The sequence below is a fragment of the Hipposideros armiger genome, unplaced genomic scaffold (genome assembly GCF_001890085.2).
Source record: "Hipposideros armiger isolate ML-2016 unplaced genomic scaffold, ASM189008v1 scaffold_291, whole genome shotgun sequence".
Lineage (NCBI taxonomy): Eukaryota > Metazoa > Chordata > Mammalia > Chiroptera > Hipposideridae > Hipposideros > Hipposideros armiger.
Window position 1 is genome coordinate 1586756 of NW_017731641.1, and position 17525 is coordinate 1604280.

General features: G+C 38.7%; 1 protein-coding gene across 1 annotated transcript in view; it reads right to left on the reverse strand.

The window, feature by feature from the left end:
- Positions 1–606, reverse strand: part of PATE3 (prostate and testis expressed 3) — a 9238-nt gene extending 8632 nt beyond the window's left edge. The window contains exon 1 of the mRNA XM_019658873.1: positions 558–606. Within this exon, the coding sequence (XP_019514418.1) occupies positions 558–606 (49 nt within the window). The remainder of the gene's footprint in view (positions 1–557) is intronic.
- Between the last annotated feature and the right edge of the window lie 16919 nt (positions 607–17525).

Genomic DNA, 17525 nt, shown 5'->3' on the forward strand with positions numbered 1-17525 from the left:
AAAAAAAAAAAAAGCCTTGTACGTAGGTATTTCCTCATTTCTCAGGTGAGCAACGAAAAGTACACAGAGTTTAAGACGGTGACTGAACCATATTTTTTATCTGTCTGATTCCAGAGCATCCATTATTTCCTCTCCTAGAATCAATCACGTGTTTCAACATAAAGTCTGTGATATGGGTATCGGAAGCCATTGTGTAGCACCTAAAATCAACTACAAAATGATGCATTATATATAGAATGACCAGCTCCCTCGGGAAATGGCATACAGATTTATAAGCGGAAACGGTGTCCTAAAGAAAGTCTTGTTAGGATTTTAGATTATGGGGAATGGTAGGGACAGGGTGGGGAAGCAGTGTGAAGGGGCAGCCACAGAGGCTTGAGCCTCTGATGGGGACTGGCAGAATGTTGAAACCGTCAGAAAAGTTGACCAGGCTAGTGTCCCCTCCCTTATAAATATAGTCAGGGTTCACCCCGACGTGGATACCTACTGCATAGTGGAGTTCCCAGGGGCTCCCTAGACCTTCTCTCTGGAGCCCACTCCTCAGGTATGTGACTCACCCTCAATGAAGCAGAAGAGGGAGAAGACCAACAAGAAGTGTTTGTCCATCCTGACACACAAGTCCCTTGCAGAGGAAGAAAAAAAGCCAGGGGCTACAAGCACAGGTCTTTAGGCTACAGGGAGGAAGTGTTCTTCGTTATAGGGCAGGGATTATTCTTGCCTAAGGGAATCAATCACCCAAGGTTTCCACCCAGAGCTCAAGTTCATGCTCTTCTCCACCCCACAGCTGAGAATAATGATAATAAATGTTGGCATTTACATTACGCTAACTTTGTTTTTATATAATCATCAGAGTAGTTATTATTAATATTATAGTTGTGATATTAGTATCCTTGTTCCCCATTTCCCACAGGAGAAACTGGGACTTGGTGAGGTCCAGTATCTCACTCAAGATCACCTATCTAGTGACTGATAGTGCAAGACTTTCTGATTGTAGAGGTCACACTTTTAACCACCTTGATTCCATGCCTCTTGGAGGTTTATTCATACATTCAATATTTATGGAGAGCTTTATGAGCCAGACACAGTTCCATGTGTGAGAGCAGAGCAATGAGTAAGTCAGACAAGCTCACCTAGTGCCTCACTTTATGGGTGAGAAACAGGAGAGTGAAAGAGATGAAAAGATGTATAATCTATGACCAAACTCTACCTTCAACCTAGAACTTCTGATTCTCAGCCCAGAACTCTTCCACCTTCCTAGAAACCTGTCCTCCAAGGCCAGGGACTGGTAAATTTGTAAGGCTGTGAAATCCCTGCTAGAAATCTCACACAACTTGATCTTTAGCAAATTTATATTGTGAATCTGGCCAGTTTTGTCAATGACTTAGGCATCTATCTCTACAGAACTTAACTCAGTTAAGGTTCACCATGGGTAAAACACTAAAAAATTATGACCAGCCCTGGTATTCGAAATCTCCTAAACCTGTCAGTGGGCTGATGGTTCTTGGGCTAGAAGACACTTGGATCTTCCATACTGAACTGATTCAATGACGTGTTCTTTAGTTGTAGGAACAGTATGTTCATTAAAGCATATCAAGTCTGTGGGCCGGCCAAGTGGCTCAGTTGGATAAGAGCATGAGCTCTGGGCAACAGGGTCGCCGGTACGATTCCCACATGGGTCAGTGAGCTGCGCCTGAGCTGAGCTGCCACTGAGCTGCCTCTGAGCTGCCAACAGGTGGCAGGATGGCTCAGCTGGTGAGAGCACGTGCTCCTAACAACAAGGTTGCCAGTTCAACCTCCGCATGGGATGGTGGGCTATGCCTACCTGCAACTAAGATTGAACACAGCACCTTGAGCTGAGCACTGTGAGCTGCCGACAGTCAGCCAGATGGTGACTGGACTTTGAGCTGAGCTAGCTGCGCCCTCCACAACTAAGACTGAAGGACAACAACTTGTCTGTTCCCCTTCCCCAATTCCCCAACACTGTTCCCCTCCCCCAACTCCCCAATAAAATCTTTAAAAACAAACAAACATATCAAGTCTGACATTTTTAGATAGCAGACATAGATTGCATGAAATCAGGCCTTAGCTCAAATGCCACAAAATGTATAATGTTGCCTTTTTTTTTTTCTTCCCTATGACCAGCCAGAGCATGGAGCCCATCTTTGCCTGAGAGCCAGAAGCCTTAGACATAAAGGAATTGGTTCCTCTGAAAAGAATTGATTCTAGAATGGAGAGCAAGATTGTGAAGTTTTTTTCTCTATTCTGCCATATTTCCAGAGAAGATGTTAGAAACTGGATGGAATTTTTCAGGATTTCCCAAAGGCATATCAAGAAGGCAACCCCCGAGCCTTTGGTGCTTGGGTTTATAAGGCTATCAGGGTATTTCATTTGTCACCTGTTTTGTCTGCTTTCTCTGTTTAATGAGAGTGACCCTAGAATCATAGCCATAGAAGCAGACAGTCTAGGTTAAACTGCAACGGGTTTCCACATTTCTATTTTTCTCTCTTCAAGGTTCCCCTTGACAGATGCTTTCTGAAAGCCCCGTTGAGTTTTAATCCTCTTTTCTACTGGATTGTTTCCAGTCAGGGTTGTGGAATTTTGCAACTCCACCCAAGCATTGGGGTCCTCTGACCCACTCCTCATCCTCCCACAGTAACTCATGGATAAAAATTTCTCTTAAAAACAATTTCTTCCTTCATTTAGCATGGAGTAGGAGACAATAGGTATTAGAACCTATTAACAGAGGCAGTGTGGTATAATAGAAAGAGCATTTTCCTGGGAGTCTGGAGACCTGTGGTTGGTTACTGTGTAACTCATGGAGTCTTTACCAAGCCATTTATCTGTGATGTGAGATTTCCACCATTTTTAGGATTGTTTACAACGTTAACATTGTATGGTTCTATGATGTAAATCATGAGAACGGGGACCAAGTTCTGTTATTCTGACCTCGCACTCTGCTTGGCACATGGTGATGTGCCAAACATGTGAAGACTACATAAAGAGTGAATGAATGAAGGTATCAATCTCACATGATACCACTCTTCATGATCCCACTGATACAGTCAGTGGGGCACAGCACCCAAATGAATGCACTCCCATGCCAAGAAGGCCATCACTCTGCACAGATGCCATTTGCCCTGCTCTGTGGAGATGAAAGCAGAACATTGTGTCCTTGTGTTCATGGTCTCTCTGGGCTCAAGGGTGGGTGACTGAGATCTTGGTGATACCACAGATGAGCAGTCTCCTTAACTTGAGCTTCTAAATGCTGCCCTTTGTTTTGGGGGAATGGACCTTGGCATAAAGTTGCTTTGTTTCTGGGCTCCCAGGGGCAGCAATGGGTTTCCAGAATGTGTACAGAGACTTAAGTGAGAGATAATGACCTTATAAAAAATCTATTGGAGCGGTACCTGCCTGTGCGGCCAGGGAAATCACCGGGAGCAGACAACTAGCCCCTCACACCTTCCGATTGGTGGTGGGAAAAGCAGGGAAGGAAAGAGCAAAACCAACATTTACTGAGTGCTTGCCACGTGCCACACACAGGGCTAAGCCACTTCCACTCAAGTCATCTCCTGGAGTCCCTACAACACCCTGGTGCTGACGTGTCTAGCACGGAGCACAGCGGAGATTCCAGCACAGATCAGTGTCACTAAAATTCAGGCTTCGTTCACAATATTGCTGTTATTATGATGCTTTAGATGAATAGTCACAATGGATATAAAAAGTTTCAAAAAACTCTTTTCAGTACCGTTTATAGACTGATTTTATGCATGTAAGTGTCAGATTTTTGTTAGTACTTTACCTCCCTTCCTGAGCAAGTTTTATTAACATGGGGCCTAGTGTCCTCAGCTTCATGAGGCTCATGAACTCTGAGAGAAAGTTATATTTTTCATTAACCTCTACTTGATATTAAGCATTTCCTTCCATTTTAAATGTTTGCAGTGAACCATAAGAGTTTAGCAGTGCCAAAACTTTGTTACCAAGAGAAATAAGTGAAAGAACAGGAATTAGATGGTTTCCTGTGCAGCTTTGAACTTGCTAGGACACAAAAGCCACGATGGTTTTATTGGTGTGGAAGCATTCTTAGGAATGCAGCAGGAAGTCAGACAAAATGGAAGTGCGTCTCACTTGTCTGTCCTGAAAATGCATCTCAGGATTTGGGATTTTTCCTAATAAGAAAGCCGAGCTTGAAAAACTTGGCACATTTCTAAATGTAAGTGTACCATTTTACAGAACTTCTTTCTTGAAGCTTCCATACCTTTTCTCGCCATCTTGCTGAATGAAAGAAAGCTCCACTTATACTGGATAAGCTTCAGTAAACCATGCTGAACTGGTTTGTGGACTGCAACAAAGGGAAAAAATCTATAATCCATTTCCTTGTCAAATACAATAGTTGATATTTCTTTTAAAAATTTGAGGCTGTCACTGAGGAATTGGCACCTTTGTCGCACACATTAGTTTTACAATCAGACGAAATGAAAGGCATCTATCAGTGTAGCCACTTCCCCTTTCCTTTTGGTTTTGCTTGCTTTGTGCAGGCTGAAGTGATCAAAGAATTCTTACACCCTGAGACTCTTTTGGAAGAAGTCAACAGCTTTTTGGCAATGGTAAAACGGTGATTTTATCATACAAAACTTGGAGACAAAAGTTTCTGTTCTCTTTTCACAGATGGAACTCCTACAATGCATGGTGACCGTCTGGTTATGCTACTTTAGTGAAAAAGGAACGTCCTCATATCCTGACCACACACTCATTTTACAACAGACATGCGCTGACAGTGAGAACTCTTCAAACAACCCTAAGCCCTCACGAAAGAGGACTTCCAGACTGCTTCAGAAAGTGGCAAGAATGATGGGATAAGTGTGTTTGAAGCAAGGGGGGGTGGTTAATGGCAATGTGTCTTTTACTGTAATAATGGGGTTTTTTTTTTAGCTGAGCCATCCTGCCACCTGTTGGCAGCTCAGCGGCAGCTCTGCTTGGGCCAGGACTTGAACTGCTGTTACTCAGAGCTCAAACTCTTCAGCGAGCTCGTAACCAACTGAGCCACTCGGCCGGCCCTGTAATAATTTTTTTAAATTTGAACAGTCACCATATTGTTTGATCACACCTCATAATTTTCATGTGGTCATGGGAAGAGGTGAGCTCAGCATTTATTTACTCCACCATCTTGACCATAAGTCCCATCATTAACTTTGCCTTGGAGAAGGTTCTTTTGCATTAAATTATTAAGTGTTCTGTTAGATTTTTGTACTTGAATGTCCAGTTCCTACCCTAGATTTGGGAAGGTCTTATCAATAATTTCTTTGAATAGGCTCTCTGTTCCCTTCTCTCTCTTCTTCTGAGATACCCATTATCTTTGTATTGTGCCTTCTAATGGAGCTAGAGAGTTCTTATAGAGTTCTTTCATTATTAAAAAAAAAAAAAGGAATCTCAGTTCTTTCTCCTGTTTCCCCTGAATCATTTCCAGAGTTCTATTTTCAAGCTTGTTAATTCTCTCTTCCATGTGGTCTGCTCGGTTTCCCTGCTTTCTAAAGCATTCCTTATCTCATTTATTGAGTTCTTCAACTTCAGAATTCATGGATTTTTTTTATAGTTTTAATATTTTTGGTAAAGTACTCTTTCTGTTCATTAATTTTATTCCTGAATTCATTGACTTGCTTTTCTGAGTTTTCTAGTTATCTCATCGAGTTTTGAATTCTCTATTGTTTTGGTCAATCTTCCACGACTTTGAGTTGGGTTTCTGGATAATTGTCATTTTCATTCAGTATTACTATATAATGTTGGTTATTTATGGTGCTTGGTGGGTTGTTCCTCTATTGACTCATTTGAAGTAGTGAGCATCTTTCTTATTTAGATAGCATTTTGATTTTAATAATTCAGCATGTTGACATTTAGAAGTCTTTCTTTTGTTTCCCAATAGATGGTGCTATAGCACAAGTGTTTGTTTCTCTTATCAGCATTACTGGCACCTCCAGGATCGCAGTGGCTGAAGCATTGGCCATGGGAGTCACTGTCCAGGGTGGTGGGTGTCCCTGCTGTGTCTGGGTTGCCCATATCTAAGGAACTACTATCATGGTGGGAGTGTGTGGCAGATGGGAGGGAGGCCATGTACATGACCCCACTGCACTGATACCTGATGCCCTGTGGCCGTTAACACCGGGGGACTCCATAGACCTATCTCTGCTGCTGCGACCAGACTTTGACCACAATCAGGGGAGGAAGGTGGATTCTGAGGTACCCCTCTTAGGCTCTGCCAGCCCTGGCATGGGGTCTGCACCCTGACTCCCCCATGACTACTGAGTTTGCTGGAGCTGAGGGCTCAGCCGAAGTGGCTGAGAAACCACATCTGTGGGCACAGTCCCTGTCCATCCCCCTGTCCTACCTTCCCTGAATGTTCCAATATGCCCACCTTTGATGTACCAATGTGTAGATCTCTCAGGCATCTTAATATGTTGAGCAGAGGAACCTCTGTTGGGTTATAGATGTCCAACTAGTTGTAGACTTATGGGGAGACACAAAAGATTCATCTCACTCTGCTGTGATCCTGATGTCACCCTAATAGTTGTACCATTTTACATTCCCATCAGTACTGTATGAGAGTTCTGGTCCCTCCACGTCTTGTCAACTCTTGCTATGGTTGGACCTTTTAATTTTAGCTTTTCTAATGAATAAAGTGGTTTTAATTAACACTTCCCTAATGACTAATGATGTTGAGTATCCTTTCGTGAGCTTATTTGCCATCTATTTAGCTCCATTAGTGAAATCTCTGTTGAAATATTTGGCTCATTTAATTTATTTTCCCTCACAATTATTGAGACATAATTGACACATAATATTGTGTAAGTTTAAGGTATACAATGGGATGATTTGATACATGTATATATTGTGAAATTTTTACCACAATAAGGTTAGTTAACGCATCTATCATCTCACATAGTTACCTTTTCTGGGGTGGTGAGAACTTTTAAGAGCTACACTCTTAGCAAATTGTAAGTATATATTACAATATTGTTAACTATAATCACCATGCTGTACATTAGACACCCAGAACTTGTTCATCTTATAACTGGAAGTTTGTATCCTTTGACCACCTTCACCTATTTCTTCCACACCCCATAACCACCAATCTATTCTGTTTTTATGAGTTCAGTTTTTCCCTTAGATTCCACATATAAGTGATATCATGCAATATATGTTTCTCTCTCTGACTTTTTTCACTTAACACAATGCCCTCGAAGCTCATGTCTTGTATATTTATACCACATTTTAAAAATCCGTTAATCATTGATGGACATTTAGGTTGTTTCCATGTCTTAACTATTGTAAGTAATATGGGAATGCAGCTATCTCTTCAAGACAGTAATTTTATTTTCTTTGGGTATATACCCAAAAGTGGATTGCTGGGTCTTATGGGTATTCTGTTTTTAATTTTTGAAGGAACTACCATAATTTTTCCATAGTGGCTGTACCAATTTACATTCCCATGAACAATACATAATATTTCCCTTTTCTCCACATTGCCACCAGTGCTTGTTATCTCCTGTCATTTTGATAATAGTCATTCTAACTAATGTGAGGTGCTATCTCATTGTGGTTTTGATTTGCATTTCCCTGATAATTAGTGATGTTGAGCATTATTTCATGTACCTATTGGTCATTTAGCTGTCTTCTTTGAAAAAAATGTCAATTTAGTCCTTCTGTCCATTTTAAAAATCTGTTAGGTTTTTGTTGTTGTTGAGGTGTATATATATTTTGATTATTAACCCCTTATTTAATATATTAACCTCTTATTTAGTATGTTTCTCCCTCTCCCATTCCATAGGTTGTCTTTTCATTTTGTTGATCATTTCTTTTGCTGTGCAGAAGATTTTTAGCTTGATGTACTCCCATTTGCTTATTTTTGCTTTTTTAAAATATATTTATTTTTAAATTGGGAAACAACCATGGTTATTGGTTACACATTGCTTTCATGCTACAATGGCATAGTTGACTCTTTTAGGGAGGGCGCAGCTCACAGTGGCCCATGCAGGGATAGAAACTTGGTATTATCAGCACCTCGCTCTAACCAACTGCGCTAACTGGTCACCCCCTATTTTTGCTTTTATTGCTTGTGCTTTTGGTGTCATATCCAAAAAGTTATTGCCAAGACCAATGTCAAGGGGTTTTTCCACATGTGTTCACCTAGGATCCTCACAGTTTCAGATCTTAAATTTAGCTTTTAATTTATATTGAGTTAATTTTTGTGAGTGGTACAAGATAGGGGCCCAGTTTCATTCTTTTGCATGTGGATATCCAGTTTTCCCTACACCATTTATTGAAGAGGCTATCTTTTTGCATTGAGTGTTCTTGGTTCTTTTGCTAAATATTAGTTCATTGTATATGCATGGGTTTATTTGTGGACTCTCTATTCTGTCTCATTGTTTTTTATATCTGTTTTTATGCATGTACTCTGCTGTTTTGATTACTATAGCTTTGTAGTGTAGTATGAAATCAAGAAGTATGATGCCTCCAGCTTTATTCTTACTCAAGATTGCTGTGGCTATTTGGGGTCTTTTGTGGTTCCATAGAAATTTTAGAATTGGGGTTTTTTTCTACTTCTGTAAAATATGACTTTGGCATTTTGATAGGGATTGCACTGAATAAATAGATGGTTTGGAGTAATATGGACATTTTAACAATATTAATTTTTCTGATCCATGAACATGGGATATCTTTCTATTTATTTTTGCCTTTTTCAATATCTTTCATCAATGTCTTGCAGGTTTCAATGCACAGTTCTTTCACCTACCTGGTTAAATTTGTTCCTAAGTATTTTACTGTTTTTGATGCTATTGTATGGGATTGTTTTATTTATCTCTCATTCAGATACTCCATTGTTAATGTACAAACATGGAACTGATATTTGTATGTTGTGTTTGAATCTTGAAACTTTATTAAAATTTTAAATTAGTTTGAACAGGATTTTTTGGTGTAGGCTTAGTGTTTTCTCTATAAGGACATATCATCTGCAAACTGAAACAGTTTTACTTTTTCCTTTCAGATTTAAGTGGCTTTTACTTCATTTTCTTCCCTGATTGCTGTGGCTAAAACTTCCAGTACTATATTGATTAGGAGTAGTGAGAGTGGGTACCCTTATCTTGTTCCTTATCTTAGAGGAACGGCTTTCAACCTTTCACTACTGAGTATGATATTAGCTGTGGATTTGTCTTTTATGGTATTTATTATGTTGATGTACATTTCTTCTATACCTAATTTATTGAGGGTTTATTTTTTTATCATGAAAGGATATTGATTTTTGATAAATGCTTTTTCTGCATCTATTGAAAGGATCATAGGATTTTTATCTTTCATTCTATTTATGTGATGTATCATGTTTATGGATTTGCATATATTGAACTGTCCTTGCAACCCCAGACAAATTGAACTGTCCTTGCAACCCCAGACAAATTGCACTTGATCATGGTGGCTGATCCCTTAAATGTTCTGTTGAATTCACTTTACTCGTATTTTTTTGAGAATCTTTGCATGTATATCCATCAGGAATATTGGTCTTTAGTGTTATTTTTGTAGTGTTTTCATCAGGCTTTGTTAGCAGGGTAATGAAGGTCTTATAAAATGAGTTTGGCAGTTTTCCCTCCTCTTCAGTTTTTTTTGGAAGAGTTTGAGAAGGATTGGCATAAATTCTTCTGTAAATGTTTGGTAGAGCTCACCAGTGAAACCATTTGATCCTGAGATTTTCCTTGTTTGGGAGGTTTTTGATTTCTGTTTCAGTCTTATTCTCATTGTTGGTCTGTTCAGATTTTCTATTTTTACCTGATTCAGACTTGGTAGGTTTTACATTCCTAGGAATTGATTCATTTTTTCTAGGTTGTCCAATTTGTTGGTGTATAATTGTTCATAGTATGTAGTTTCTTATGATCCTTTCTATTTTTGTGTTATTAGTTGTAATGCATCCTTTTTCATTTATAATTTTATTTATTTGAGTCCTCTCCCTTTTTGTCTTGGTTAATGTAACTTAATGTTTGTAAATTTTGTTAATCTTTTCAAAAAAAACAGCTCTTAGTTCATTGATCTTTTCTATTGTTTTCCTATTTAATATTTCATTTATTCCTGCTCTAATCTTTATTATATCCTTTCTTCTGTAAACTTTCAGCTTATTTGATCCTTCTTTTCCTCGTTTCACGAGGTATAATGTTTAGTTGAGATTTTTGCCCCCGCTTGATGTATGCGTTTATAACTCTACAGTATCCTGCTAGAACTGCTTTGTTTCAGGTAGGCATTTATTATTATAAACTTTGCTGTTAGCACTGCTTTTGCTGCATCCCACAAATTTTGGTATGTTGTATTTCCACTTTTGTTTGCCTCAAGATATTTTTTATATCCCCTTTGATTTCTTCTCTGGGCCATTTTTTCTACTCGAGTGTGTTGTTTAATTTCCATGCATTTGTGAATTTTTCACCTTTCCCTCTTGTTATTGATTTCTAGTTTCATACTATTGTAGTTGGAAAAGATACTTTTGTATTTACTATCTTCTGGAATTGGTTGAGACTGGTTTTGTGTCCTAATATATGATCAATTCTAGAAAATATTTCATGTACACTTGAGAAGAATGTATTTGTACTGCTGTTGTGTGGAATGTTCTGTGTATGTTTATTAAGTTCATTTATTTGATCTATAGTGTTGTTCAGATCCATTGTTTCTTCATTTGATTCTTGCCTGACTGATTTATCTATTGTTGAGAGTAAGGTGGTAGAGTCCCCGATTATTACTGTGTTGCTGTTTATTTTTTCATTAGTTCTATTTGTATTTGCTTATATGTTTAGGTTCTTCAATGTTGGATGCATAAATATTTACTGTTGCTATATCTTCTTGGCGAATTGACCATTTAGCATTATATGTTGATCATTGTCTCTTATGCCCATTTTCAACTTAAAGTCTATTTTGTCTGCTATAAGTATAGTTATCTGCCTCTTTGACTTACCATTTGCTGAGAATATCTTTTTCCATCATTTCACTCTCAAACTATGTTTGTTCTTAAAGCTAAAGTGAGTATCTAGTAGGCAACATATTGTTGGATCTCATTTTTTTTAATTCATTCAACCATTGTATCTCTTTTGATTAGAGAATTTAATATACATACATGTAAAGTAATTATTGATAGATAAGGTCTTCCAATTGCCATTTAGTTCATTATTTTCTGACCATTTTGTGGGTCATTGGTTTTTTGCTTTCTTTCTCATTGTCTTCCTTGTGATTTACTGAGTTTCATGATGTATGCTTTAACTCCTTTATCATAAACTTTTGTGTATCTACTACATGTTTTTCTTTTGCAGTTACTATGATGCTTACATAAAATATCTTATAGTTATAACACCCAATTTTAAGTTGATGACTCAACTCTGATAGCATACAGAAACTTTATACTTTTATATATCTATTCCTCACATTTTAGGTTATTGATTTACATTTACTTTTTTTAATATATATCCAATAACAAATTATTGTAGTTATAGTTCTTTTTAGTTTGTGTGTTTTTTAACTTTTAAATTAGAATTGTAAGTGATTTAGTCACCACCATTACAATGTTAGAAAATCTGACTTTGACTATATATTTTCTTTTACTGATAAGTTTTATACATTCATATGGGTTTATGATATTAATTGGCACCCTTTTCTTGCAGCTTATAAAATGCCCTTTAGCAATTCTTGTAAGGCAGGTCTAGTGGTGATGAACTCCTTCAGCTTTTGTTTGTTAGGGAAAGTCTTTATGTCTCCTTCATTTCTGAAGGACAGCTTTCCAGGGTATAGTATTGATTGACAGTTTTTTTCTTTCAATATTTTGAATATATTGTTCCACTTTTGCCTTGCCTGCAAACTTTCTGTTGAGGAATTCACTGATAGTTATGGGGAGGGTTCCTTGTATATGATATGTTTCCTTTCCCTTGCTGCTTTTAATATTCTTTCTTTCTCTCTCTCTCTCTCTCTCTCTCTCTCTCTCTCTCTCTCTCTCTCTCTCTCTCTCTCTCACTATTTAATTGTAATGTGTCTTTGTATAGGCTTTTTGAGTTCAACCTATTTAGGGTCCTTTGAGCCTAATGAATCTGGATGTCCATTTCTCTCCTCATGTTTGTAAAGTTTTCATTCATTTTTTTTCTTTAAATAGACTTTCTGTCCCTTTCTCCTTCCCTTTCAGTCTTCCTATAATGTGTATATTGATTCTTTAGTTGGTGTCCCATAAGTCTGTAAGCTTTCTTTACTCTTTTTCATTCTTTTTCTTTTTTGCTCCTCTGAATAAATAATTTCAAATGATCTGTCTTTGAGTTCACTGTTTTTTCATCTAGTTAGTTAAGTCTGCTGATGAAGTGCTCTATAGGATTCTTCAGTTTAGTCATTGTATTCTTCAGCTCTGGGATGTCTGTGTTTTTTACTAGTTGTTTTTTGTTTTCAAGTGGTTTTTATTTCTTTGTTGAACTTTTCATCTTGTTCATACATTGTTTTCCTCATTTTGTTTTGCTGTGTGTCTTTGTGTTTTTGTAGTTCACTTGACACTTTAAGAGGATTATTCTCACTTCTTTGTCATACAGCTCATAGGTCTCCATTTCTTTAAGGTCAGTTATTGGAGCTCTATTATTCTCCTTTAGTGGTATCATATTTATCTGATTCTTCATGGTTCTTGTATCCTTGCATTGATATCTGTACATCTAAGTGGTCTCCTCTGCCAAGCTTTATAGGTTCCTTTTGGTAAGGAAAGACCCTCACCAGTCAGCTCAGCTTGGGGTTTGCTGATAGTCTCCACACAGCGGTAGGGCTTGCTCTTGGGGTCTCTAGTTGGGTGAGGCTGGTACCCATGTTCTGAGGTGCACTGGCTGGGTTCTGTGGTAGGGTGGGCCTGCTAGCTGGGCTCTGCATTTAAGTGGGGCCACTGGGTGGGCCCCCTGGTTGAGTGGGGGCTACTGGCTGTGTTCTATTGTCAAATGGGGCCACTATTTGGCTTTTGCAATCACCTCTGAATGGGTAGGGTCATAGGCTGTGTCACTCTCAGGGTGGTGCCACTGTTGCATTATATGTTGGTCATGGCTGTAGGCTTTGCTCCTCAGTTACTCCTAGTCAGGTGGGACATCAGGCTGTGCTCCCCAAGCAAATGTTGCTGCCAGCTAGATGTTGTGTTCAGGTGGGGCTGCAAGATGGGCTTCATGGTCAGACAGGGCCTCAAGCTGTCCTCTGTAACTACACAGGGCTACAAGCTGTGCCCTAAAGTTGGGAGGGGCCACAAGTTGGGTTTGTGATCAAGTAGGCCATTGGATGTGCTTCTCTGTTGGGCAAGGCCACTGACTAACCTCTCTGGTGGGGCCTTAGTGCTACCCCCAACATCGCAAGAAGATGGAGACAATTTTCTACATGGGGCTGCAGGCTATGCCCTGCAATTGGGCAGGGTCACTGCTGAGGCTCCCTTCTTGGGTGTGGCCGTAGGCTGTGTTCAAAAATTGGGCTGGGCTGTATAATGGACTCTGCTGCTGGGTGGGGTTATAGACTGGCTCTATGGCTGTTTTGCCCAGTTTAAAACTGAATTTTTAATTTCCTTATTGTTGAGTTTTTTTTCTGAATCTATTGAGATGATCACATGGTTTTTATATTTTTAGTTTGTTAATATAGTGAATTACATAGATTAATTTTAAGTGTAAAACCAATCTTGCATTCCTGGGATAAAACTAACTTGATCATGTTGTATTTTCCTTTTTATGTTAATGACTCATTTTGCTAAAATTTTGTTTAGTATATTTGAAACTATGTGAATACTGGTCTGCAGTCTTCATTTCTTGTAATGTCTTTTTCTGGTTTTGGAGTAATGCTATTTTCCATGAATGAGTTGTGAATTATTTTGTCTTTTTCAATGTTATGGGAAATTTTGTGTTAAGTTGCTATAATTTCCTCTTTTAATGTTCGGTAGAATTCTCCAGTGAAGCCACCTGGGCCTGAAAGTTTCTTTTTGGGAAGTGTTTTACACTACAAATTCAATTTGTTTAATCAATATAGGACTGTACAGATGATCTATTTCTTTGTGACTGCACTTTAGTACTGTAAGTCACTTAAGGAATTTGTCTATTTCACCTAAGTAGGCATATGTATTGGCAATAAGTTGTTCATTCATTCTCTTACTTTCTTTTTAATATTGTAGAATCTATGGAACTGCCACCTCTCTTATTACTGATACTGGCAATTTGTGGCTTCTCTCCCTTTTTTCCAATTAGTCTGACTAGCAGTTTATTAATTTTATTAATATTCTCAAAGAAGTAGCTTCTGGTTTCATTGAGTTTCTCTATTGTTTTTCTTGTTTCTAGCTCATTGTTTTCTGCCCTTTTTTTTTAAGATTTTTTTTATTGGGGAATTGGGGGATGGGAACAGTGCTGGGGAATTGGGGGAAGGGGAACAGACAAGTTGCTGTCCTTTTGTTCTTCAGTCTAGTTGTGGAGGACGTTGCTTCACTGGCCCAAGTTGGCACCATCATTGCGCTCTTCCTGGGCGAGGCAGATCAGTCGCCGGCTTCTGGATGGCCATTCACAGCGGCTGCTGGCCGCTCACGCTGGCTGCTGGCTACACACGGTAGCCCATGGCAACCCACTGTCACAGGGGCTGCAGCCTACGCTGGCGACTCACGGCAGCCCAGCTCCAGGTTGAGCTGTTGTTCAGCATCTTAGCTGTGGAGGGCAGTGTCACTGGCCCTCAATGTGGGATCTGAACCGGGGCCCTCTGGTGTCCCAAGCCAGCTTTTAACCAACGTGCCACTCGGCCGGCCCTCTGCTCTTCTCTTGTGTGTTTTTTTTTAGTGTGCTTACTTAGATTTAATTTGCTCTTCTTTTCTTAGATTCTTAAGGGAAAAACTGAGATCTTTGATTTGATGCATTTCTTCTTTTCAAATGTAGGCATATAGTGCTATAAATTCCTCTGTTAATAGCTGCTTTAGCTCTTAACCACACATTTTGATATGGTTTCATTTAGATTTTTTCAAAAATATTTTTATAATTTTTCTTTTAGTTACTTCTTGATCCATGGCTTTTTAGAAGATTGTTACATGGTGTTCAAATTATTTTAGAGTTTCCAGATATCATTCTATAATTGATTTCTAATTTTTTTAAATTAAAGTTTATTGGGGTGATAATTGTTAGTAAAGTTACATAGGTTTCAGGTGTACAATTCTGCAATACATCATCTATATATCACATTGTGTGTTCACCACCCAGAGTCAGTTCTCCTTCCATCACCATATGTTTGGTTTCTAATTTAATACCACTTTGTGGAAGGAATATATTTTGAATGACTTGAATATCTTTGTTTCTAAAGACTAATTTTATCATATAGAATATGGTCTATCTTGGTAAAGTTTCACATGGATTAGGGTCATTAGGGTTATGGGGCCCAAGAGGTGGAGAGTGGCCACAGCTGGCTGCACAGCTTCCAACACAGCTGTGCTGTTTGGGCCTAACTGCAAGTTTTCCCCAAATCCTATCATTTGAATTCAGGTACTTTTTTTTTTAATAGACCAAGTTGTTTAAACATGCGCGCGCGCGCGCACATACACACACACACACACACACATACTTCTGGGATTACCGTAGCTGCAAGGAGATTGTTACTCTCTGGTCAGGAGTGTGGAGTATGCAGGAGGAGAAGAAGCTAGTCTCCAGGGAACAGCAAAAGCAGTAGAAGCATTCTCGTTCATCTTTTGTACCTTATCTCACTATTGGTGCTACCTCCATCACTCCCACATACCTCCCAGCATCTGGGGCTCTTCCTTTTTGTCCCCACATGTGCTATTGCAGCTTTGCCCTACAATTCTTGGTGCTTTCAGCCAACATGTTTGTAACCTGTTGCTATGTAGCCTATTTCCCAAACCTTAGTGGTGTGGAACAACAAAATTTATTATCTTGGAGTTTCTGTAGGTCAGGAGCCTGGGCGTGGCTTAGTTGAGTCCTTTGCTTCAGAGTTTCTCACAGACCTCATGAAGGTGCTGGCCAAGTTGCAGTTATTTTGTGGCTTTACTAGGAAAGGAGTCACTTGCAAGCTCACTCGTATAGTGTTGTCACTGGTTGTTGACTCCAAATGAGAAACGCAGCTCTGCGTGACACATTGATTCCAGCCTGGTGAGACCATGAGCAGAGAATCTAGTCAGAACATACCCAAATTTGACCTACAGAAACTCTGAGATAATAAATTTGTGTTATTTTAAGCCACTAAGTTTATGGTAATTTGTAATGCAACAATAGGAAAGTAGTACAAACAGCTAGGACAGTGGAAGTCCCTTACCTCCCCCCAGTTTGGGTGAGGGCACTGGATTCCTGGAATTCTTGTCTGTCTCTTCACCCTGTCCTATGGGAACCTTTGACCTATATCTTCCAGAAAGCCATGTCTCTGTCACCATCTCATCATCATCTCCCAAACTGTCAAGAACTATAAAGCGTCTGGGATTTTACCCCGCTTGCAAGCTAACAAGCTAGCCTGTTACTATTTTATGATACTGGTAAAAGAAACAAAGCTCTTGGATCAAAGAAAAAGAACTTCATTATGCTCAGCAAAAGCAGAAGCCAGAGCTCCATGTTGTTTGCATCAATTCCTCTGGTTCTTTGAATCCCATTGGCAATATGACTGAGACTCACTCTGGGTGTGTCACAGCTGAGGAACACTGCACTTTAGGAATCTACCACCTATATGAGACTACATAAAATCAAGCTTGCTCTTAGTCCTGAGGGAGATGTTACTCCATTGTTCATGGCTTCTCACAGCAAAAACAACCTTGAAAGATGGCCTCAGTAAAGACCAGTCAGGGCCTTGCATTCTTGGCGTACCCAATAAGCATATGCAGTGATGCTCGGGGTTCACACTGGACTGTCCTCCACACCCCCAACAAAAGTAGAAAAAAAAAGTGTAAATAGTGAAATATTGACCTAAGAGCAATAGAAAGTGAAAAGAGTAAAACTTTTTAAATCTAAAAGAACTGAAGATAATTAAAAACTTTAAAAGATATCATTTTTTTCAGATAAATTAAAAAGAGTCAAAATACAGATAATAAGAGCACCTGAAATTAATGAAAAAAGAACAGAATAAATACTAAAAAATTAATAATCATAACAAAGTTTTGTGAAATGACTTTAAAAAACTTGAAACGTCATATTGAAATAGCACGCTATGTACCTGATGATATCAACTTAGAATGATCAAAACCAAGACATGTTCTTGCAAAATTGCTGAACTTCAAAGAAAAAAGAAAAAACATCTTTTGAGCTTGTAGGCACAAAGACCATAACTTATAAGGGACAAAATTGGTTAATCATTAGACTTTTCTAAATGCAGTAATATATTTATGACATATAAGGAAAGAAAATGTGAACCAAGGATATTGTATTCAGTAAAATGCACATTCAATTGTAAAGAACGTAAGTGTTTCAACATATAGGAATTTTAGAATTGTTGTTCCCATAAGTCATTCCTAAAGAATCCATTGATAAAAAAAATGCTTCAGATACAGAAAATGA